At 66.5% G+C, this 22,213-nt stretch overlaps 1 protein-coding gene across 1 annotated transcript; it reads right to left on the bottom strand.

The window, feature by feature from the left end:
• Window positions 1-1,394: 1,394 nt before the first annotated feature.
• Window positions 1,395-16,720, bottom strand: Cbfa2t3 (CBFA2/RUNX1 partner transcriptional co-repressor 3). The gene is given in 12 exon segments (XM_048354941.1): window positions 1,395-1,945; window positions 3,043-3,233; window positions 4,316-4,384; window positions 4,844-5,042; window positions 5,694-5,779; window positions 7,516-7,739; window positions 8,142-8,323; window positions 9,036-9,125; window positions 9,253-9,473; window positions 12,776-12,853; window positions 16,579-16,639; window positions 16,641-16,720. Coding segments are annotated over 12 exon segments (1,731 nt in total). The 5' UTR covers window positions 16,701-16,720; the 3' UTR covers window positions 1,395-1,675.
• Between the last annotated feature and the right edge of the window lie 5,493 nt (window positions 16,721-22,213).

The raw sequence follows: 22,213 nt of genomic DNA, 5'->3' as shown, positions 1-22,213 counted from the left end.
CTTCCTTCGGTTCTTCCTTTAATCCTGGAGGAGTCAATGGCACGGAGGGCAAGGTGGGCAAGAAACGGGAGTGTGGGTGGGGAAAATGTCTAACCAAAAATCTGGCAGAAAGTATCAGCCATCGCCCCGCGGGGAGACAGGCCTGAGGGGCGACGGCTCAGACGCAGCGTCCCACCAGCCGCGCGCACGTCTTCAAGGTGAGGTCCGGGCCGGCTGCTTCCGTGGGTTTTTGTTTTTGTTTTTTTTTCTGCAAAAGTTTGGAAGGAAGGAGAGTAGTGTCGGCGAGACACGGGTTGTATGGCGGCGGGGCTGAGACAGAGGTAGGGGGGGAGTGGCGAGCAGAGAGGTAGAGGAGGAAACACGGAGCAGAGGACTCTCGGGGCCGGTGGCTGTCTCCTCACGCTTTGAAAAGCAGTCGAGATTCAACCCAAAAGATTGTCACAGTTTTGTCTCGGAATTATGCTCTCTGGGAAGAGCACTTTAGCACTTTTTGTTTTCCCGCAAGTGGAAACGTGAATTATGAAAAGTCACGGAGGGAGTGAGGACAGATGGAGGCGGGTCCCCGCCGAGCCCCGGCGCCCAGGGCAGCTGGGCGGCGCAGGGCAACTCGGACGAGGGCGGGGTTGAGCCTCACAGGCGGCCGCCTGGTCGGCTGCTCGCTGCCTCTACCCAGCCCGGGCACTGCCCAGGCATTCAAAGGAACCAAAGGTTGTGTCTCCTTGAGCCACACCCTCCCAACCCCGATATCCCAACACTCCCAAGCAAAACCAAAGTCCAAACGAGAAAGACCAACATCCAAACAAACCCGAGAGAGAGTAAAACAGCGAAAAATAGGACTTTGGCAGTGAGAAAGAACTTTTGGATTTTGATTTCTTCTGTTGCTTTTTGGATTCCCTTTGGAGCAGAGGTGTGTCGGCATCCTTGGCGGGCTAGCTAGCAAGGTAGTTTACAGGTAGGTTTCCTTTGCTTTTTTTGTTTTGTTTTTTTTTTTTAAAAAAAACTTTTTGGATTTTTACTTAAAGCCAAAGACTCTGACACTAAAAGAAAAACAAAAAATCCTGAAACCAAAAATGCTTCTCGAGTCGGAAACTGAAGTCTTCCCCACAGGCCCTGGGCCAGGCCGGGGACAGCAAGTCAGGACCGCGCTGTGAAATCACAGCTTCTTCTTCCCTTTTATTAAGGAAGGGGAGAACTCCCCAGTCTTCTCTGTCCATTCCGAAGTAGCGCTTCAGCCAACCAAACAAGAACCCCAAAAGTTCTTCGTTGGAAATACAAGCCATTATGGAGAAAGCATGTAGAAGTCAAAAGACCGGAGGATAAGAGAAAGTGACACAGAGAGAGGCACAGAGAGAGACGCAGAGAGAGAGAGGACGGAGACCGGGACAGAGGGAGACAGAGGCGGAGAGACAGAGACAGAGGACAGCGGGCAGAGCCGGCCACGCGGCCGGCACCGCCGGCACGGTCCGGGGCCGGCGGCCTCCGGGGCGCAGTCTCGAGGAAGTCGGGGAGGAGGAGTGGCGGCGGTCGCGGCGTGGACCGTCAGGAAGCGAGGAGGCTGCACGGAGGCGGTTTTGTTGGTTCTATGTTTTCTTTTGGAGAGAAGCAGTAGCAGCAGTGACGGTAGCCGGGGCCGGGTCTCCCGGGCCGGCGGGGCGGGGCCGCCGCGGGCCGGGGGTCAGCGGGGCACGGCGGAGTCCGGCGGGCCCGGCGGGCCGGGGGAGCAGGGGCGGGAGGGCCCCGCGGAGCCGGCCTCGCCGGGGCTGGCGGTGGCGTCGGGCCGTCCGGGCAGCGGGTCGGCCACGGCGGCGGCGGGCCCCTGCAGGCTCTGGCCGCACACGTGGTGGTGCTTCTCCCAGTCCTTGTGCTGGCAGAACGACCCGCAGTAGCGCGCCGCGTTGCAGCCGCTGCACGTCTCGCTGGCCTTGCGCCCGCAGTTCCAGCAGCTCTGGAGGCGGGAGGGGCGGAAGGGACACTCAGGGCGGGCAGACCCCCAGATGCCCCCACGTAGAGGAGAGTGCCCGAGCCCCCCGGCCCCAAGGCAGCGGAGGGCAGAGGCTGCTCACGCGGCCAGGTCGGGGGGACCCGTGTCTCGGGAACAGGCCGTCGGCGGAGTAGGAGTCCCCCGCCCCCGAAGTGTGTTTCTTCTTGGGGCGGTGGGACAGAGCGGCCAAACTTGCCCCACGAGTGGAAGCCCCCGTCTCGATGTAGCTTCCAAAATCTCTGGCCCACCGTGGCTCACGTCCCTGGCTCGTGCTGACCTGGCTGCCCCTCTGCGGGGCGGCAGCCACGTGGCCCCCCGGCTCCCCCCCTTGGGTCTGCTCGGTGGCCACCCGCCAGGGAGGTCTCCCCGACCCTCCCGCCTCCTCCGGGGCCCTGCATCCCGTGAATACTGCCTTTCTGCACTCTTCCTCTCCTCTGCTGCTAGCTCTGGCCTGCTTCTCCACAGCTGAGCTCAGAGAGCGGGAGCAGAGAGGAGGGCGGGGACCCAGACCCCGGGGGCAGCAGGGGTTTGGAGACCTGCCCTGTCCTGAAGATGGCCGTGGGCTTCCCCAGGAGGGCCTCTCCTCCCTCAGGTCCCTGCTGACCGAGTGGGCGGTCTTCCTGCACCTGCCCAGCTGGACCGCGTCCAGCACCTGATGTTCCTGCCCCTGGGCTGCAGCTCTCACCTTTCCTACTCCTATGCACCCACCGCGTGTGTGCTGGGAGCCAAGAACGACGTGGAAGACCCTGGGTCCCCACATCTCAACCTTCTGCTTTCACGGGGCAGGGAGCCCCAGCAGCCTGTGCCAGAGCCAGGCCGTGGACGAGCCTCCTGCCCCCGGACCCTCAGGCCCCACACGTGCCGCCTGGGGAGGCTCCTTGCCAGGCCGCAGAGCTCAGCACCGACGAGCAGTGTGGCGGAGACGGTGTGTGGGGCGTGTCCCGCGGCACAGAACGACGGCAGGAGGAGGCCGCTCGGCTCCCCGAGGCCACAGAGAAGGCCGGCTCTGGCCCAGGTTCCCCTGACCGCGGTGGGCCTGGCGGCGTGGCAGGCAGCCCTACCTCGCTGGAGTCCTCCTGCTGGTTGATGACGGTCAGGGCGTCCTCCGAGGCCTGCCGCTTGGCCTCGGCCAGTGCCCGCTCCATCTTGGCGCGCTCGGTGGTGATGAGCTCGTGGGCTTTGCGCTCTGCATCAGACACGGCTTTCTGCAGCTCCGACATGGCCTGCCGCTTCACCTCGTTCACGGCCTCCTCTGCAAAGCACAGGAGGGCCGGAGGTCAAACAGGTCAGCCCCCCTTGGTGCTCGGCGGCCTTCCAGCCAGCTCTCCAGCTGGGGCGGGGGCCCATGTGCCCCTCTGAGTGCTGGGGACACGTGTGCACGCGTGTGCACCAGGCCCACAGGCCGGCAGTGTCTTGGGCGTGTGTGTGTGTGTGGAGCGTGGCTACCAGGAACGGAGACTGGGCGAGTGCTCCAAAGCTGGCCCCTGCACACCGCCGGGCTGGTTCTCACTCCAGTGCACGCAGCCCCCCAAGGAGGCGGAGGGCACCCGCCCTGGCACCGGGCCCAGCGGCCTGGGACTCTGCACTCCAGCAGGCTCAGGTACGGAACCTGCTTTGAGAAGCACAGCCGTGGCTTTGGCTCTGTCTTGCTCAACTAGCCCCGAGGCCTCCAAGGCCCGCCTCCGTTTGTCTGGCAAGGCTGTACTTGCGATGCCGAGAGAGGCGGTTGAGGACCGGCTGCAGCGGGGGGTCTGGGACACCCCAAGTGCATCCGTACACTGTGGGCGCGCGGAGCAGCTAGCAGGGCCTAGAGGACCCCCGTTTCACAGACGAGACAGCAGCGGTCACCCGGCAGCTCTGTGGGCGCCAGCACGGGCACCGCCAGGCCCCGCCCGGGGCTAGGAAGGCCAGGGCCCACAGGTGCGCACAGAGCCCAGTCTCCCACGCCCCCAAGTCCGAGCCTGGCTCCTGCCCCTCAGCCTCCCCTGGTCTGCAGCCCTCACCCCACATCGGCCCAGACCCTCCCCTCTCTTGCTTTCGTCTTCCTGGTGCGTCAGTCACGTGGAATCCACGGAGGCCCGGGTGAGTTCCCTTAGCTCCCGTGTCCAGCCCCGCCCCCGGCGGGCGCTCCCCTTCCTCGCCCCCTGCTCAGGTCCCAGCGGGCCCCGCGGGCTGTGCGTCTGCACGCCTGCCCTCCCCCGTGTGCACGCGCGTGCGTGTGTGGCTACGCCCCGCTGCTCTCTGAGGAGCACACGGGTGCCTCTCGCGCCCGGCCGGCCAGGGGCCCCGGCCACCCGCAGCCCTGCCCCCTGCGCCCACCTCCCCCCCGCTCACCGGCCTTCCTCCAGATTTCCTCGGGCACGTAGCCTGACAGCGTCCTGGGCACAAACTCCCGGTGGATGTCTGAAACACAGGAGGCAGGCGTGGTCACGCACAGGCCGCGGGGGCCGCCTCGGCCTCCTTCCACCTCGGGGCTCCCTCCCTCCCGGCCAGACCCGAGGGGCGGGGCGTGTCCTCCCCGGGGGCAGGGTGCCCCAGAGGCCTAGGGGTGGAGACCCTCATCAGGGGAGGAAAGGGCAGACGGATGGGTGTAGACTCGGGCCTCCTCTGCGCTCCGCTGTCACCACGGTGGTGGGTGAACAGAAACTCCTGGAGGCCTCTCCCGAGCTCTGGCCTCTGCCCACCGGGCCCTGGGAATTCTGAGCTCCCTAGAAGACGGAGTGCCCCTTCGTGCAACGTGGAGAGGGCGCCTCCTTTCAGGTGCGACCATCTTGGCACGAGTGTCCTCGGCCGGCCTGTGCCATGGCCGGCCCCACGACCCCTGTGCGGGGCTGGCTGTCACCCTCCCCTTCCGCAGCACACCTAGCCGAGACCCTTCTGAGCCGCTGCCGCCGTGGAGGGGCCGGGCCGGGGCGGGCACGGGGCCCTTCTCCCCGTCCTCGGTGTCGCTGTGGCGCCGGATCCAGCGGTTGAGCTCCTCGCGGTCCGCCTCCTGGCACCGGCGCAGCACGGTGAGCGACCGCCGCGTCTTCTCCACCATGTCCATGATGCAGTTCAGGAGCTGAGGGCGGACAGCGGGGCCGTCGGCACCTCCGGAGGCCCGGGCCGGGGCCAGACGCGGCCTGCCCGCCGCCCTCAGCCTGGCGGAGGACGGGCGGGGCGCCCGGCACAGAGGGCCTCGAGGGCAGGCTCGGGCACCTGCTGGAAAGGCAGCCGGCAGCCGGGGGGGCTGCGAGCGCGTTCGGATGGGGGGGGGCACGGGCTCTTCGGCCCTCAGTGACGACCTGCCTGGGGGACCCCGCTTCCTTCCCAAGAGGAGAGCCGGGTAAGAGACGGAGCCAAGCGGCCCCTCCGGGGGTGCGGACGGCCGTCTGGGGTACGGCTTCCAGGAGGCCCATGAGAGTGCTACACAGAAGCCACCGAGAGGACAGGTGCTGTCCCTCGATGTCGTGCGTGACTCGGGCTGCACTCTGGAGCGCCATGCGCAGGGAGGGAGGAGGAAGGCACCCGGCCCGCAGGGCCCGGACAGGCCCGTGATGGACGGGGGGGACTCACGTAATGGACAGGTGGCCAGAGGGGCCCTGGGCAGGCTCAGACGTGGGGGGGGGTGAGCCCAGGGGAGCCCACGCCCAGTGCCGTGGTCAGTGGGGACCCTGGGGATGGCCGGGAGCCGTGGGCGGCAGGGCCCACCGTGGGGGTGGCTATAACTCACGTTGTTCAGGTGCTTCCACTCCTCAGCCCACTCTCGCTCAGTCAGCTTGTGGTCTATCACTTCTTCCTGCCGTGACCCAGGCACCACTGCAGGAGGGGGCACGCTCAAAGTCCCACCCAACTCCCAGGGCCCTCGCCCCCGGCACAGCGCTCCCAAAGCCCCACCTCTACCCCGCCCCCTGCCCTCAGCCCAGCTCAGCGCCGGCAGCCAGGCCTTGTGCTACACCCCAGGCCCCGCCTTGGGAAGACCAGGTGGAGCAAGGAACTACGGACACCAATCCTCTGCCCTGTGCTCTGACCCCCCAGGGGGCTGCAGGACTCTGTGCTGGGGCCCTGACCCCCCCCCCCCCCCGCCAGAGGGCAGAGGACTCTGTGCCTGTTCCCCCCCCTCAGGGATGGTCTGTTATTCCCATTTCACAGACAGAAAACTCATCTGACAAAGGAGCTGGGTTTGTCCAGTTACCACATAGGGAGTGGCCTGTGGCTGGCCAGACTGGCACTGCCCTTGGTTGGCACTGGCCAGTGAGATTCAGGGACAGAAGGGGGGGGGCGCCCCAGGACAGTCACTGGGACCTGAGAGACCATCTCTGGCCTCCCACAGAGGCCTCTCCTGTGGTTTTCCTGAAATGTCAGCGCTCCGGTCTCCCCCATCCCCCGACTGCTGGCCCACGGTTTGGGGTCTGGGCCTGTGACCCATCGTTAACTGTGCTTGTCGGGTAAAGGCCTCAGTTCTCAGCTGCCTTTGGTCCCGAGAGGCCTGCGGAACCTGGAGCGCCGGCCTCCAGCTGTGGCGGTGCGGGAGGCGGCGTCTGCCCACCGCCTTCCTGGATGCCCGCGGGGCGGCCTGCACCAACGCCCCAACCAAAATAGCGCTGCGCTGTGCCCGACAGCTGGCGTTTATTTTTGCATTAGCAGAAGCGGGTGGGAATTAGCACCTGCCTGACCCAGCGTGGGAGCCAGACGCCTGTCACCTGCTGCCGGGACCCCGCTGGCTCTGGAAGCGGCTGCAGCGTGGGGGCGGCGAGCAGGCCTGGCACGGGGGAGGAGGCCTCTGCTGACCCTGCTCTGCGCCTCACTGGGGTCCTGGGAGACCACGGGGTTCCTGGCTCCCCTCCCGACGCACCCTCCTTGGATGCTAGAGCTAGGTCCCAGAGGGTAGCGGGGCGGATCATCGCCTGCTCCAGCGCAGAGCAGTCTGGGGAGCGCAGGGCGGTGTTACTCGTATCTTTGGGGTCAGTCTCCTCATCTGTGGTGTGCATCGGGATAAAGGACAGAACGCAACCTCTGAGCCGGCTCCTCAACAGCTGCCGGCCATGAGAACCTAACTCCCGGCAGGGCCTTGCACGAATGCCCAGGCCTTTCGTGACGCGACCGAGGAGGAGACAGAGACAAGCACGGGGCTTGCCCAGGAGCTCGCCGGGATGGCCGCGCTGGGGTGAACATCCGAGGGCCTTGTTCAGAGAGCACCAGCCCTCAGCAGCTTCGGGAAAGAGGGGGCCCGGCCCAGGGGCGAGCTGGGGACGCTGGGCCCAGACGGGCTGTCCCCGAGGGAAAGAAGGCCTCCCGGCCCCGAGGGCGCAGGGCTGGGAGCCGGGCTGCCCTCCCGGAGAGGGCTGAGGCAGTCGGTGCCCGCCCCGGGCGGCTCTAGTTCCCTACACGGAGGCCTAGGGGTGGGGCGGTCACGGCAGGGTCGGGCGCCGACCGCCGGCTCGCGGGAACACGCGGCAACACGCGCGCCAGCCGCCGGTCCTCAGGCTCCGGGCAGGGATGTGCACGCGCGTGCGGGCCCGCGTGGGCCCGCCCCGCCCCGGCGTCCCGCTTACCGAGCTGCCGGTGGCGCTCCCGCAGCTCCCGGGGGTCGGGGTGCCGGTAGGAGTCTCGGAAGTGGTGGGCCATGGCCATGTCCTCCAGGCGGTAGTGTGGGGGTGGGGTGGGGCGGGGCAGCCCGTTGCTGGGGCTGCCCCGCTGGGCGGGGCTCAGGGTGCAGGCCCGCTTGCTGTGGTGGTCGGGGTGCAGCGGGTCGCGGTCTGACCCGTTCTCTTTGGTCCTGGCAGAGAGAACAGGTAGGGGCCGTGGGTATGGACCACCAGCCATGGGAAGAGGTTTAGGCCGTGGGGTCCGGTGAGGGGGGGGGGCGGGGACAGGGAAGTGGGAGGGGAACCGGCCCAGCCCCACTGGGCCCCGGCAGGGTCTTCGGCGTCTACCCTGTCCCTGGTGGTGGTGATGGGGTGATGCTCCCGGGGACCCCAAGTTCAGAAGCGTGGCCATCTGGCCGGGGTACGGGGAGGGGATGACGTAGGCGCTGGCTGCACAGGGCAGGGCTCCCCCTCGCTCCCACAGGAGGGGCCGGGCTGCCCTGGGGAGCGGCGGCTGGCAGCCGAGGGCGAGAGGCGGCCGTCTTCCCCTCCCCACGGGCGCCGGCCGGACACAGGGAGGCCCCCGGAGGTACCTGTCGGGCGACCTCCTCTTGCCGTTCTCGTTAACTTCCAGCAGAAGCTCCGAGGAGCCCACGGGCGAGGCGGCGCTGGCGTCCAGCAGGAGCTGCTCGTGCTGGGCCAGGTACTGGGCGGGGGTCTGCTTGGCCAGGCGGGCACAGTGCAGGAGCTCACGCTGCAGCAGCGGCAGGTTGGCCTGTGGGCGGGAAGGGGGACGGGGGCGCTGCCGAAGCTGGCCCGGCGCTGAAGCCGGTCTGTCGTGGGCGGGAAGGGGGCGGGGCGGGGCAGTGCCCGCCTGGTGTGGAATCCTGGTGCATGGGCTGTCACGTCACTGCCCCCTGCAGGACGCAGGGTGATCCTTCCCCCCATTCCTTCCCCACCCCGTCCCGTGCCTCGCGTCACGCGGACCGACCGCGCGGGCGGGCCAGATCTGACCCGGCGGGTCTGGGCCGGCGCGGCTCATGGCTTCCTGAGCGCCCTACCGAGGGGGCCCGGCACCAGCTATGCATGGAGCCCCGCCCTTCATTTATCTTTCGACCTCGCGGCTTGTTATCGCTTGGCTGTCCGGCCACGTCTGTCCGTCCGTCCGTCCGTCTCCACACCTCACTCGCGGTTCCAGCCACGCTGGCCCCTGCCGTTCCTCGTTCCCCAGGTCTCTGGGGCTGGGGGGGGCGGCCCGCTCTCCTGACTGGGCCTGCGGTCCAGGACTCCGCCCGCCAGCTCTCCCGACCCCCGAGATTCTCAGCACCCGCCCCGCCGGCCGGAGCTCAGGAGGACCAAGAGGACACAGAGGAGCCAGGCGCTCGACCCCAGAGCTCTGGGGGCGGCAGCGCGTGGAGCCGGAAGCTTCGCGGGGCTGGGGCGTGGATGCTGCGGGGCCCCGGGGCAGGTGAGGTGGTTTGCGTTACCTTCAGGAAAGGGATGACAAAGGGCCGCAGTGGGAAGTTGGTGGCCTCCTGGAGCTTGGAGTGAAACTCTTCAATGGTCAGCGTGGAGTTCTGCGGGGAAAGATGGCCTCCCGTGAGCGGAGGGGCAGCGAGCGTGGCCGCCCCCCGGGCCCCGGGAGGGCGGCCCGCCGGGCACGGCCGGGGGGCACCGGGGCACCGAGCAGGAGCCGCGACTCACCACCAGCCCCAGCACCAGCGCGCGCACGCGCTCCCCGATCTCGGGGGAGATGTCGCTGCCGAACTGCTGCAAGGTGGTGAGGAAGCGCTTGAGCTTGCTCAGCTGCCGCGCTCCGCAGGCCGGGGGCAGGTGCTGCGTGGACAGCGCGGCCGTGGACGAGGTGGCCGGCCCATCGCTGAAGCCGTTGGGTGTGGACGGGGCGCCGCTGCTGCCGTTCATCACTGCAGGAGAGGAGGCAGAGGCGAGGGTGGGCACAGATGGCGACGGCGTGACCGTGACGGCGGCCGCAGCGGTGGCTGCCGAGGCCAGGGGTCGGCCGGGGGCGGGGCGGGGGCGGGGGACTGCACCCCATTACAGACGCAGGAGCTGGCCCTCAGGAAGAACGGGCTGCGGGGGGGGGGCAGCCGTGCGGGTGTGGCCTGTGTGGCCCCGGGGTCTCACTGTGGATGGAGGTCGAGCCCAGGTCCCCACAGCGAGCGATGCCCAACGCCCAGGCCGGCTCCCATTGCCGCTGCACGTGGGAGGGAGCAAGAGGTGCGGCATGAGTCATCGCTGCCTCCCGGCTCACCTCTCCCGGCATCCTCACCCAGGGGCCGCCCGCTCCTCCACCTTTCCGCGTATTAGGGACCCCTGGCTCACTTCCCCTTCTGAGGCAGGAGGGCTGGGGAAATGGGACGTCATTCGTTGGCCCCCAGCAAAGCCCGGCACCTCCACCTCTGCCCCAAGCCCTGCCCCCCACCAGAGCCCCCCGGCCCCCCAGCAACTCCACCACCCACACGGTGACCACGCAGGGCCTGGGTTGGTGCAGCCTGAGGCTGGGCAAAGGGCCCGGGGCACCCAGGACGAGGGGGCGGGACCCGCCTGGGGCTCCCGGGCACGGCGGAAGCCTGCACACGAGCCCTGGGCTGGTGTGTGTTGAGGACAAGCAGGTGACTGAGGCGACAGCTGGGAATGTGGCAAGGCCAGCACTGCCTGTCACGGAGATGTGATTGCCTGGCTGGCCCTGACACCAGGTCAGCGTCCCGTGGCCCTAGCCCAGGCCCAGAAGGGGGTCAATCCTCATCCCTCGGCCTGGGTTGATGGAGGGCAAGGTAGCCCTGTGCCTGCACCTGTGCTGCTGGCCGCCCGAGCCTCCGCCGTGGCCCCCAGGCTCTGCAGGCGGGTCAGAGGTTGCCGTGTGAGCACACCCCACACCTCTGCACATGGAGTTTGTGCTCTGCCCGCCCCCCCCCCCCAGCAGTGGCTCCAGAGCATCCGCGCCCTGCCCACCCCCAGATCGCTGTTCCTGCCTCCGTGGCTCCCTGAACGGAGGCGTTTCCTGGTGCATGTTAGGACTGGGGGCTGGGAGTGGGGCAGCTCGGGCCACCTGCTCCCTCAGGGACACCCTCCTCAGAGGCCACCTGTGGCGAGGGGGTGCGGACAACCCTTCTCCAGCCGCTCCTGTAGAGCACGGGCAGCATCGGCATCTGCTGCCTGCTCTTCTTGCTGTGGGTGGTGGAGGTACGGCCCTCTGGACCGTCCCTGCCGTGCCCACCCGGACCAAGGCCTGGCACATGGTCTCTGCGGGCCATCTTGGCCTGGTCAGCCCGAGAGTGTGTGTGTGTGCATGCGTGCGTGTGTGTGTGTGTGAGAGAGATGGGGTTGCATCCCAAACACTTCTTCTGGGGCCTCATCAACCTACAGCTGTGGCTCCTGTGGGCCCAGGCACCCCTCTGCCTGCCCCTGCAGGCCTGGGCACCTGCCCCACCTGCTCAGGCGACTCCTGCTCAATCCCCGTCCCTGGCTCATGGGGGCCTGCTTGGCCTCCCCGTCCCTGGGAGAAGCACTGGCTCTCCATGCTGAGTGTCCTGCAAAGATGCCTCTTGTGTACCAGAAGTCCGGGGAGTCTGTGCTGAAGTGAGGGGCTTGGGAGGAAGTCTGGGGAGATTGTGCTGGAGCGAGGGGCTTGGGAGGAAGTCTGGGGAGATTGTGCTGGAGCGAGGGGCAGAAGTCTGGGGAGTCTGTGCTGAAGCGAGGGGCGGGGGGAAGAAGTCTGGGGAGATGGTGTGCTGGGGCCCAGGGCATTGATGGGGGCTCTGGGCCTTCACATGGCTGCCCGAGCCGCCGCCCCCCCGGCCAAGGCGGTGTGTGGACGCAGAGGCCGGTTGCTCCCTTCTGCAGCTGACCTCGGGGCTCCCCCAGGCCGAGCCCACAGACCTGCCCCGGCCCGGCTGCCTGGCCGTCGTGGAGCGGGGCTGTGCTTCCCTCCCCCCTTGCTGCAGGATGGTCAGTGCGCCAAGGGCCCCGCCTGCCGCTCTCTGAGCTCTACCCAGAGGACCTCTGACACACAGGACCGTGACCCGACCCGCACCGGCGACGGCCACTGCGGCCACCCCGGCCAGGCTGGGCGATGCCTGGCCACCACGGAGACCTCGCCGTGACTGGGACCTAGCTTCTCGAGGCCGAGCCTCGAGAGCCAGCAGAGCGCTGAGCCTTCTCGCAGCTTCTCAGGCGTACCGCTGCCCTGCTGCCTGAGCCCCCCTCCACCGGCCTGGCCAGCCCAGGCTTGCCCTCCCTGAGGCCCGCTTACCAGCTCTGCCCTAGGTGCCCGGGTCCCCAGCGGCCTGCTCGCCTCTGCCTGTCCAGCCTCCCTCCCTCGGCGGCTGGGCAGTCTCAACAGCTTGCTAAAGAGATGCCTAAAATAGCCCCCAGCACAAGTGCTTGTACTCCACAACAGGTGTGTTACTAAGATAGCCCGCACACGTGTCCCCGGCCGAGGTCTGGGGGCACACGCCGGTCCCCCCCCCAGCCTAGTGGCCTCGGCCTGGGGTAGGGGAACCCCACAGGCAGCCCGTCAGCCCAACTTGTCCCGGCTGGGTGGCTCTGGGCAGCTTCTCGAGCTAGACCACCCCCGCCACCACAGCACGCCACCAAGCAGCGCCACGGCCAGAACCACGGCGGCCAAGAGAAGGACACACGGCGCTGTCGGCCTCGGCGCCCGCCCCCTTCGCAGGGCCCCAGGGCTAGGGGAGCCGCACCTGGGCCCTGCGGCCACCCGGCTCAGTCTAGAGACCGAAACACGGCGGCATCCGCCCACGGGAGCCTTGTCCCGTGCTGTCCCCCGTGACACCCCCCACCGGGCTGACCCTCGGGCGGGGCTGCCCGCTGGCGGCGGAGGTCTACAGGACGCAGTGCGTCGCCCCTCACGGCCACGGCCCCGCCGGCCCATCGGACCCGTCGCCCTTAGCACCGGTACAGCGGCCGTGTCCCTTGCAGGCGGGGAAACTGAGGTCCCAGCCGCTGCCGCTGCCCCCCTGCTAGTGGTGGGAGCGGGGGCCTGCCCTGGGGCGCCCCTCACTGCCCGGGGCAGGCGGGCCACCGGGGGGCCTCCCACCCGAGAGCGGTCGGGGTCCGCGCGGCTCGGGCCCAGCCCCCCTGTCCTCATCAGGCCCCGCTCGTTTCAAGCGGGCTGCGAGCCCGGCAAGGGTGTGGAGGCAGTGGACCGAGGCCAAGGCCTCCCTGCGGTTTTTGTTATTTTACTTACAGAGACAGACCATAGACCACTTTAAGCAGCCATGAAAACGGCCATGGGGCAGAGATGTCGCCGGCCCGTCCTCGCCATCTGTAAGCAAAATAAGAAGAACACGCTGTCAGGAGGGCACTGTGTCGCCCGGCCCTGGCCTCTCAGCACAGTCCTGGGGCTGGACTTGGATGACACTCGGGCGCCGCGCTCAGTTTCCCTCTCTGGAGATACCGGGGTTGAGCCGGATGGTCTCTGAGCGTTGTCCGGGAGGACCTCCTGGGGCTACAGTCATGGGGGTGCCGTGTTCTAAAACAGCCTTGCCCTCGAGGGGCCTGGCGCAAACTCCTTCTGAGGGCTCCTGCCCGTCCGGGGGCGCGGCTGGGGTCTCCCCGCCTCGCGCTCCTCCCGGCTCTGCCTCCAGCCTCCCGACCAGCTCTCCAGTCGGCGGAGGCTTCGACTGCAAGGCTGCTTCGTGACCTGGGGCTGCCCTGGGGTGGGGGAGCCACAGTCCTGGAGTGGAGGGTCAAGGTCGGAGTCCGGGCTTGGCTGGAGGCTCTGGCAGGAATCTGCCGGCGGCAGCAGGGGCCTCGGCCAGGCCTGCCGCTGCCAGGCGCGGGCCTGAGGATGCCGGGGTCAGGGCGGCTGTGAGGACATGGTGGGGAAGGCGGAGCTCGTGGGAGGCCTCCTCAGCCCCGCGCGGGGGGAGCCGAGGCCGGCGGAGGGGCGCTGCTGGCTGTGGGCCTCCCGGGTCCGAATCGCACAGGGACACGTGGGCCTCGGGCCCCAGGCCGGACGCGGGCCCCCCTCCGTCCACGGACCTCGCGAATGCAAAGCCCTGGGGTGCCTGCCCATCCAGGGCAGCCCCAACAGGAGCATCCATTCTCCAGACGCGCGGGCCCCCAGGGAGCAGCAGGCTGGAGGAGGGGGGTCGCCAAGGGCCCTTCTCAGAGCGCACGACCAGACCAGCAGCTGCTCTGACTGCTCCGTCCGCTCGGGTCCACAACACCTTGCCTGCCCTCCCGTGGCCCCTGTCTCCGCAGTTACTGCCTTCCCTGGCCCGGCTGTGGGACTATTCGCTGCTCGCCTCTGCACGGCCCGCAGACCCCTCCCCTCCGTGTGCAGGGCGTCCCCAGGTGAGGACCGCCCCGGAAGCGGGAGGGGCGATCCTGGCCAGCCATGTTACTGATGAGGACGAAGCCCGAGAGAGGCACAGTTGCCACCCGCCTGGAGGGACACGGCCCGCCGGGGGGGACCTCTGCTCTCCCGGGCCCACCGGCCACCGAGGACAGAGTCGAGCCTGCTGGGAGGGGGGGTGGCCAGCGGCACACATGTCAGGTTTGGTCCCACACCTGACTCCGCGAACCTCACAGGAATACGAGGCCCCAGCCCCACGCCGGGCGGGCCCCAGCGTCCCTGGCTCCAGGTGGCTGGAGCATCTAGGCACAGGTGCTGCTGCCTCTACCGAGGAGGACAGAGCGGTCAAGAGGTGGCACCTTGCAAACAGGAACGCGGTGTCTCCCACGGGCCTGGTCTGCTCACTGCTCCACAGCCAGGAGAACCCCACCCCCCACTGAGGCTGCCGCCAGCCTGGGCAGGGGCAGAAACCACATCAGGAACAAGGGGCTGAGGCAGCACTGGCTGCCCTGGGGGGGCGGGGGACAGGGCCCTTTCCTGAGAGAGGGGCTTCACGTGGGTTACAGGCTGGGAAGGGTCCCCAGACGTGCGGCTCTGGATGAATGCTGGGTGGGGCTGCAAGCCGCTCCCTCCACCCAGGGTGAGTCCGACACCTCCCCAAGTGTCTGCAGAACAGAACACCCTGCAGGCTACACCAGCCCAGATCCCGGAGTCGCTCATACTTTGAAACAAAAGGAGCCCTGAAGGTGCAGGCCCCCCTGCGAGTCTCCCCCAGAAGCCCCCAAGTGCTGTGTGTGCCCACCCTCCGCCTCAGGCTGACCAGACGTAGAAAGCGGGTACAGCTGCATGAGGCACCTCGTCATGGCCAGCCAGCCTGGACCCACGGGCAACAGCTGCCCCATGCACCCGGCTCCCCCAACCCCAAGAGCCCCCCTACAGCGCCAGGAGTGCCCTCCAATACTAAGAGCCACCTCAAACCCCAAGAGCCCCCTCCAACCCCAAGAGACCACTCCAACCCCAAGAACCCCTCCAACCCCAAGAGCCCCCACCAACACCAAGAGCCCCCTCCAACCCCAAGGGCCCCCTCCAACCCCAAGAGCCCCCTCCAACACCAAGAGCCCCCTCCAACCCCAAGGGCCCCCTCCAACCCCAAGAGCCCCCTCCAACCCCAAGAGCCCCCTCCAACCCCAAGGGCCCCCTCCAACCCTAAGAGCCCCCTCCAACCCTAAGAGCCCCCTCCAACCAACACAGACACCTCCAAACCACACAGACACCTCCAACCGCAAGAGCCCCCTCCAACCCCAAGAGACCCCTCCAACCCCAAGAGCCCCCTCCAACCCTAAGAGCCCCCTCCAACCCCAAGAGCCCCCACCAACCCCAAGAGCCCCCTCCAACCCCAAGAGCCACCTCCAACCCCAAGAGCCCCCTCCAACCCTAAGAGCCCCCCTCCAACCCCAAGAGCTCCCCTCCAACCCTAAGAGCCCCCTCCAACCCTAAGAGCCCCCCTCCAACCCCAGAGCCCCCCCAACTCTAAGAGCCACCTCCAACCCCAAGAGCCCCCCCATCCAACCACAAGAGACCCCTCCAACCCTAAGAGCCCCCTCCAACCCCAAGAGCACCCCTCCAACCCTAAGAGCCCCCCTCCAACCCTAAGAGCCCCCTCCAACGCCAAGAGCACCCCTCCAACCCTAAAAGCCCCCCTCCAACCCTAAGAGCCCCCTCCAACCCTAAGAGCCCCCTCCAACCCCAAGAGCACCCCTCCAACCCTAAGAGCACCCCTCCAACCCTAAGAGCCCCCTCCAACCCCAAGAGCCCCCCTCCAACCCCAAGAGCCCCCCATCCAACCCCAAGAGACCCCTCCAACCCTAAGAGCCCCCTCCAACCCCAAGAGCCCCCTCCAACCCCAAGAGACCACTCCAACCCTAAGAGCCCCCTCCAACCCTAAGAGCCCCCCTCCAACCCTGAGCCCCCTCCAATCCCAAGAGACCCCTCCAACCCTAAGAGCCCCCTCCAACCCCAAGAGCCCCCTCCAACCCCAAGAGCCCCCTCCAACCCCAAGGGCCCCCCTCCAACCCTAAGAGCCCCCTCCAACCCCAAGAGCCCCCTCCAACCCCAAGAGACCACTCCAACCCTAAGAGCCCCCTCCAACCCTAAGAGCCCCCCTCCAACCCTGAGCCCCCTCCAACCCCAAGAGCCCCCCTCCAACCCCAAGAGCTCCCCTCCAACCCTAAGAGCCCCCTCCAACCCCAAGAGCCCCCCTCCAACCAACACAGACACCTCCAAACCACACAGCCCCCTCCAACCCCAAGAGCCCCCTCCAGCCCTCACCCCCCTCCAGCCCTCAGAGCTCCCCACCAAGGCCTGGCGGTCCCCAGGCTGAACCCTCCAGGCGGCGCTGCCTCGGGGGACCCCTCCCTCCGAGCTTCGGCTCCCTCTTCAGTGACTCTGTCCTGGGTTTGAGGAGGGCATCCCTGTGCCTCCAAAACGTGGCAGGTGTAGAGCGTGGCCGACTCCACTGGGGCTCCTGGCCCCCTGGCGGCCGATGCCATCTATTCGCAGTGGCTGTGCGGCAGGAACCAAGCCAGCCCACCCTTGGGCTGGGAACCCGGGCCACGGAGGGAGGCTGACACAGCCGGGCAGCGGAAGATTCCGCAGGGTTCCGTGCAGTCCCCGGCCTCGGAGCCACTCACGTGCGTGAGGCGTGAAGGAGGGGGGTCGCGAGGCTCCCTGGGCCGTGGCGGGCGGCGGGGGGTGGCATGCTGGGGGGCGTGGACCTGGGCTGCGTCTTCACCTCAGCTGGGGAGTCAGGCATCGCTGCGACCTTCTCCGGCCTGTCCTCTGGAAGAAGAGAGAGTCAGAGAGGCAGCTGCGGGCAGAGCCAGCCCACCACCGCCCACTGCTGGGCAGGGGCTGGAGCTTCGGAGGCCTACGCGGGCTCGTCCCCGGCCCTCCCAAGGCTGTGGAAGCCCCAGGTGTCTTCGCCAGTGGCTGATATCCCCTGCAGGTGATGCTGGTCAGAGCCGAGCCAAAGGTGACCTTGGGCCAGCGGGTCAGGTGGGCTGGCCGAGCAGGCTCGGGCCCTGCTGTGAACGGGGCGCTCTGAGCCCCAGCTGGTTTTCTGCAGAGCAGGGAGCACCTGGGTGTCCTTGAGGCAGGCTCTCACACCTGGCCTCCCTACTCCCAGCCCCTGGGGTCTGGGATGGAAAGCCCGTGTCTCCACAGCCAGTGCTGTGCTTCCACTGTCCGCCCCTGTCGGGGCAGCAGGAGGCCTTGGGCCATGGACCCTCCACTGGGGCAGTGCTGGGGTTTAAGCTCCGGGCCTCCAGTTTGCCAGGCAGGCACTCTACCACCTGAGCCATAATCCAGACAACCAGTCTTTTTTTTTTTTTTGGCCAGTCCTGGGCCTTGAACTCAGGGCCTGAGCACTGTCCCTGGCTTCTTTTTGCTCAAGGCTAGCACTCTGCCACTTGAGCCACAGCGCCACTTCTGGCCATTTCCTATATATGTGGTGCTGGGGAACTGAACCCAGGGCTTCATGTATAGGAGGCAAGCACTCTTGCCACTAGGCCATGTTCCCAGCCCTAGACAACCAGTCTTTTAACCACTTGGATTGTGACCTGCACAACTCCAGAGGAAGGGGGCGGGTGCAGATTTTGGGGGGGCCTGGGTCTGGCCCCTGAAGTGTGGCCACAGGTCAGTGGCAGGTCCCAAAGCCCGAGAAGCTCTGCTCGAGGTCAGGTGAAAGGAGAGAGGGCAAGGAAGGAGATGACCTCGGCCAGGGTAGAGCGACGACTGGGTGGGCCAGAGCCCACCGAGGTTGTTCTAGGGCCACGGGCCGACTCCTTGGAGCGGGAGGCGCTGCGGGCCCTGGCCCGCCTGCCCCTTTTGCTCGGCGTCAGGTCAGCCAGCACCGGGCTGGGAGGGGAACATGTCCCGTGACCGAGCTCCTAGGTGTCAACCACCTGCAGTAAACCACATGGCTCCGCATCCAGAGGGGGGACGAAGGAGAGGGCGTGGGAGCCACTGCCGCGTGACGGTGGGTGTCGCCCCTCGGGTCTTCCTACCCTGCTCCCCACTCCTGGAGCACGCTGTCTGCCAACACGGGCAGCTCCAGGCTCCCGGGCGCCGGTGCGGTGAGCAGAGGAGGCGTCCGCCGCCCTTCCGTGCTAAACACGACGCGGACGCCGCCGGATCCCACTCCCCTGTCCCAGAGCGGTGGAGGATGTGCCCGGCCTCGCACGCTGATGGACAGCCCGGCCCTGCCCACCGTGCCCTCGGGAAGGGGCCGGGCCGGGAGCGCGGAAGCCACCCGGGCCGCGGCACCTGCTGTCCCCAGCTGGGCCTCGGCCCCTCCCCCCGCCGCGCCCGGCCCCTCCCCTCCCCCGCCCGTCCCAACGCTGACGGCCCGGCGCACGTGGAGCTGCAGCTGTGGGGACCTGTCAGCGCCACGCCTGTCTGCGGGGAGGGCGGCCGGTCGCGGTGACAACCAAAGAAGGCAAACGTGGCCGGCCGCCCCTGTGGGGAGCAGGCCTGTCCTCAGCGGCGCTTCACTCGTCCAGGCTGACCTTGGGCGGGGGGAGGGACAGGCCTAGAGGGTGTGGGCAGGACTGGAAGCGTCTCAAAGGCCAGGCCGGCCGTAGGTTACAGGGCACCCCGCTACTCTAGAACCCTGAGAACTGAGCAAAACAAGCAAACGGAGATAAATCCCAGAGTGGTGTGAGGCGTGGGGGGTGGGAGAGGCACGCAGCCAGGCCAGGGGCTGACACTGGACACTGATCCTGGCCATGCTTGTCGAGTGGCCAGGCCCCGGGCTGACCGGTGCTGGGACTGGTGGCTGCGGCCCCGCGATCACCGTGGCGGTCCCCCCGCACGTGCTTCTGGGGTACTACCCCGTGTGCATGTCACTCCAGACCCCGAAGGGAGGGAACTATGCTTTGCTGGTGCCCGGGGAGCAGTGGGGCACTGCGTGTGCGTGCGTGCGTGCGTGCGTGTGTGTGTATCAGGGTATGAACGCTTTTTTTACTCAAGGCTAATGCGCTACCATTTGAGCCACAGCTGCACTTCAGCCTTTTTCTTTTTCTTAATGTGGACGTGCGAGTCTCGTGGGCTTTCCTGCCCGGGCTGGCTTCAAATCACCATCCTCAGCGCTCAGCCTCCTGAGCAGGTAGGATTCCAGGCGTGAGCCCCTGCCGCCAGCCCACGTTAATGCCACTCATGTAGTCCTGACGCTGCTCACGGCACATCTGCAGGGACGGCCAGGCACGGGGGGAGTGCTGCCTGACCGGGGCCACAGGGACACACGGGCCCCGGATCCCACCCAGGACGTGGCGTTGCCTCTAGCGGGCCCCACCGTCTTCCAAGTGTCCAAGATTCTGGATGCCGTCAGGACTCTGGGCCCTGCAAACGTGCGCCCCTCTGGATTCAAACTGAGGCGGGCTCAAGGCTGCAGGGGACACGGGGACTGGAGGCCACAGGCAGGGGACACGGGGACTGGAGGCCTCAGGGGACACGGGGACTTGTGGTCATGGCTGCCCATGGTGGAGAGGACCCCAGGAGTCCTGTTGGTGTTGTCTCATTTGAGTGTTCCTGGTGGGGGGGCCTGGGACAGGGCCCCTCATGCTTCTGAGCCTTGCTTTTCCCCTGTGTAAACGAGGAGGCGCTGAGTGTGTGCCCTGCAGGGGCTGGGAGGTGACAGGGCGAAGTCCTTACTCACTCGGTGGCACCCGGGACCCCACCAAGGAAGCAGAGCCCCCTCCAAGGCCCCAAGGCCTCACTGCGGTCCCAGCCCCTCCCCACTCCCCAGAGCCTCTCCCAGGCCCCGGGAACCTCATTCCCCGGACAGGGTCCCGCTCCCAGCCAAGGCCAAGCCGGCCGCTGAGGATTCCGCTCTCCGAGGCCAGAGGAGCTGGTGGGAAAGAACGCAGAATGTGCCGGAACAGGCCACGCCATCCATCACTGTCCCTGTCCGCTGTGGTTCCCAGCCTGCCCTCCCAGCTGGGAACTGGCCACAGCCCAGCACTCTCAGAGCGGGTTCTGGGGCCCCCCTCTCCCCAGGAGGCTCCGGGCAGCCCAGCCCGGCCGCACTTCCTGTGTCAACAGCGAGCCCCAGAAGGGCCACCGTGGAAGGAAGCTACGGGACGAAAAAGGAGGGCAGGGAACCCCACGACCGTCACGGGGAGCCTCGGTTTCCACCCTCGTGAGCCAGGAGGAAGGCAAGGCACAGCACCCTGCCCCACCGGTGGCCGGGCTGTCAGGACAGCGGCGCCGCGCGGAGGAGGGCTCTTGTTCTTGAACCGTGTAACAGGGGTGTCTTTCTGGGAGAGACTGCCGGGCAGAGACGGTCTCTAGGACAGATGAGCTCACCGACATACCACACGCTGGGCAAGGGGCATGGAGTCCCACTCGCCGAGCTCTAGCCTGTGTGCTCGGCTGGATTACAATACAGTGCTCCATCACCCAGGAGTTGGTGGGGTCAGCCCCCAGCCCCAGGACATGGGGTGTCCCTGCCCCTCAGAGCTAGCTGCCCCCTCTACCCTTACCACTCACCCTCTCCCTCCTACAGCCTCAGCCTCTCCTGCCTCAGGGCCTTTGCACTAGCTGGTTCCCTGGCAAGAGTGTCAGGCCTGTGTTCGGTTTTACTCCATGTCTTTGCCACACCTTTCTCAGAGAACCTACAGCCTCCCCACCTTTCTCTGGAGTTGCTTTCCTATCTCCTTCCAGAGCACCCCCTGCACGTCAGCTCCAAGAGGTCCAACTCTGGGTGTGCTGCTTATAAATGCATCCTAGCCCCTGCAAGCGCACCAGGCACTCAGCCAGTACTCGTTACGATCCGGAGAACCCAGGGAGACACTTCTAACAGAAGACTGCCCAGCCCCGGGTGTCGTTCCAGAGCCACCCCTTTCCTTAAGGTCTGTGGCAGTGGCAGGAGCTGCCTGGTGTGGGGTGACCTAGCTCAGCCCTCTAGCCCTCAGCAACCAACCTCAGTAGACCCTTCAGCAAGTCCTGTGGTGGCCTTGCCAGGGGAAGGACACAGCATTCTCCACGCCTGCCCAGCTGGGCATCAATGACCTCACTGCCTTGCATCACCACCACCTGCTGAAGATCTTTCCTGCTTTCCAGATGTGGAAACTGAGGCCCAGACACACATCGGCAAGGGGGTGTGGGCCCCTCTTTCTCCCAGGGACCTCGATGTCCAAGTCCACTGTGTCCCCTATTTCTTTCACAGTTCTGAACCCCCCTCTGTGGCACTCTGAGCTGTGTGCAACCCGCCCAGGCACCCGCCTGGCCTGTTTCCATGTACCCCCACCTCCCACTACCTACCAACCATCACCTCCAGCATGGCCCAGGGCGCCTGCTTCTCCCCAGTGGGTGACATGACTACAAAGGGAAAGGTGGAAAGACTCAAAAGTGGAGCTGTCAGAGACCACAGCTCCACAGGACTGCCTGGCATCAGTGTTGACACCCACTAGCCATGAGATGTCCCTGCCAGTATTCTCATATTTCCATGTACCCATCCATCCTTCCATGTACCCATCCATCCATCCACTCATCTATCCATCCATTCATGCATCCATCCATCTACCCACCCATCCATCCATCCATCCATCTGCCCATCTACCCATCCATCCACTCATCTATCCATCCATCCATCTGCCCATCTACCCATCCATCCATCCACTCATCTATCCATCCATTCACATACCCATCCACCCATCCATCCACCTACCCACCCATCCATCCATCTGCCCATCTGTCCATCCATCCATCCACTCATCTATCCATCCATTCATGCATCCATCCATCTACCCACCCATCCATCCATCCATCCATCTGCCCATCTACCCATCCATCCACTCATCTATCCATCCATTCACATACCCATCCACCCATCCATCCACCTACCCACCCATCCATCCATCTGCCCATCTATCCATCCATCCATCCACTCATCTATCCATCCATTCATGCATCCATCCACCCATCCATCCATCCATCTGCCCATCTACCCATCCATCCATCCACTCATCTATCCATCCATTCATGCATCCATCTACCCACCCATCCATCCATCCATCCATCCATCCGCCCATCTATCCATCCATCCATCTGCCCATCTACCCATCCATCCACTCATCTATCCATCCATCCATCTGCCCATCTACCCATCCATCCATCCACTCATCTATCCATCCATTCACATACCCATCCACCCATCCATCCACCTACCCACCCATCCATCCATCTACCCATCTGTCCATCCATCCATCCACTCATCTATCCATCCATTCATGCATCCATCCACCCATCCATCCATCCATCCATCTG

This window comes from Perognathus longimembris, chromosome 10 (assembly GCF_023159225.1).
Source record: "Perognathus longimembris pacificus isolate PPM17 chromosome 10, ASM2315922v1, whole genome shotgun sequence".
Taxonomy (NCBI): Eukaryota; Metazoa; Chordata; class Mammalia; order Rodentia; family Heteromyidae; genus Perognathus; species Perognathus longimembris.
The sequence above is the reverse complement of the archived record's forward strand: the minus strand, read 5'-3'. Positions and strand labels throughout refer to the sequence as shown.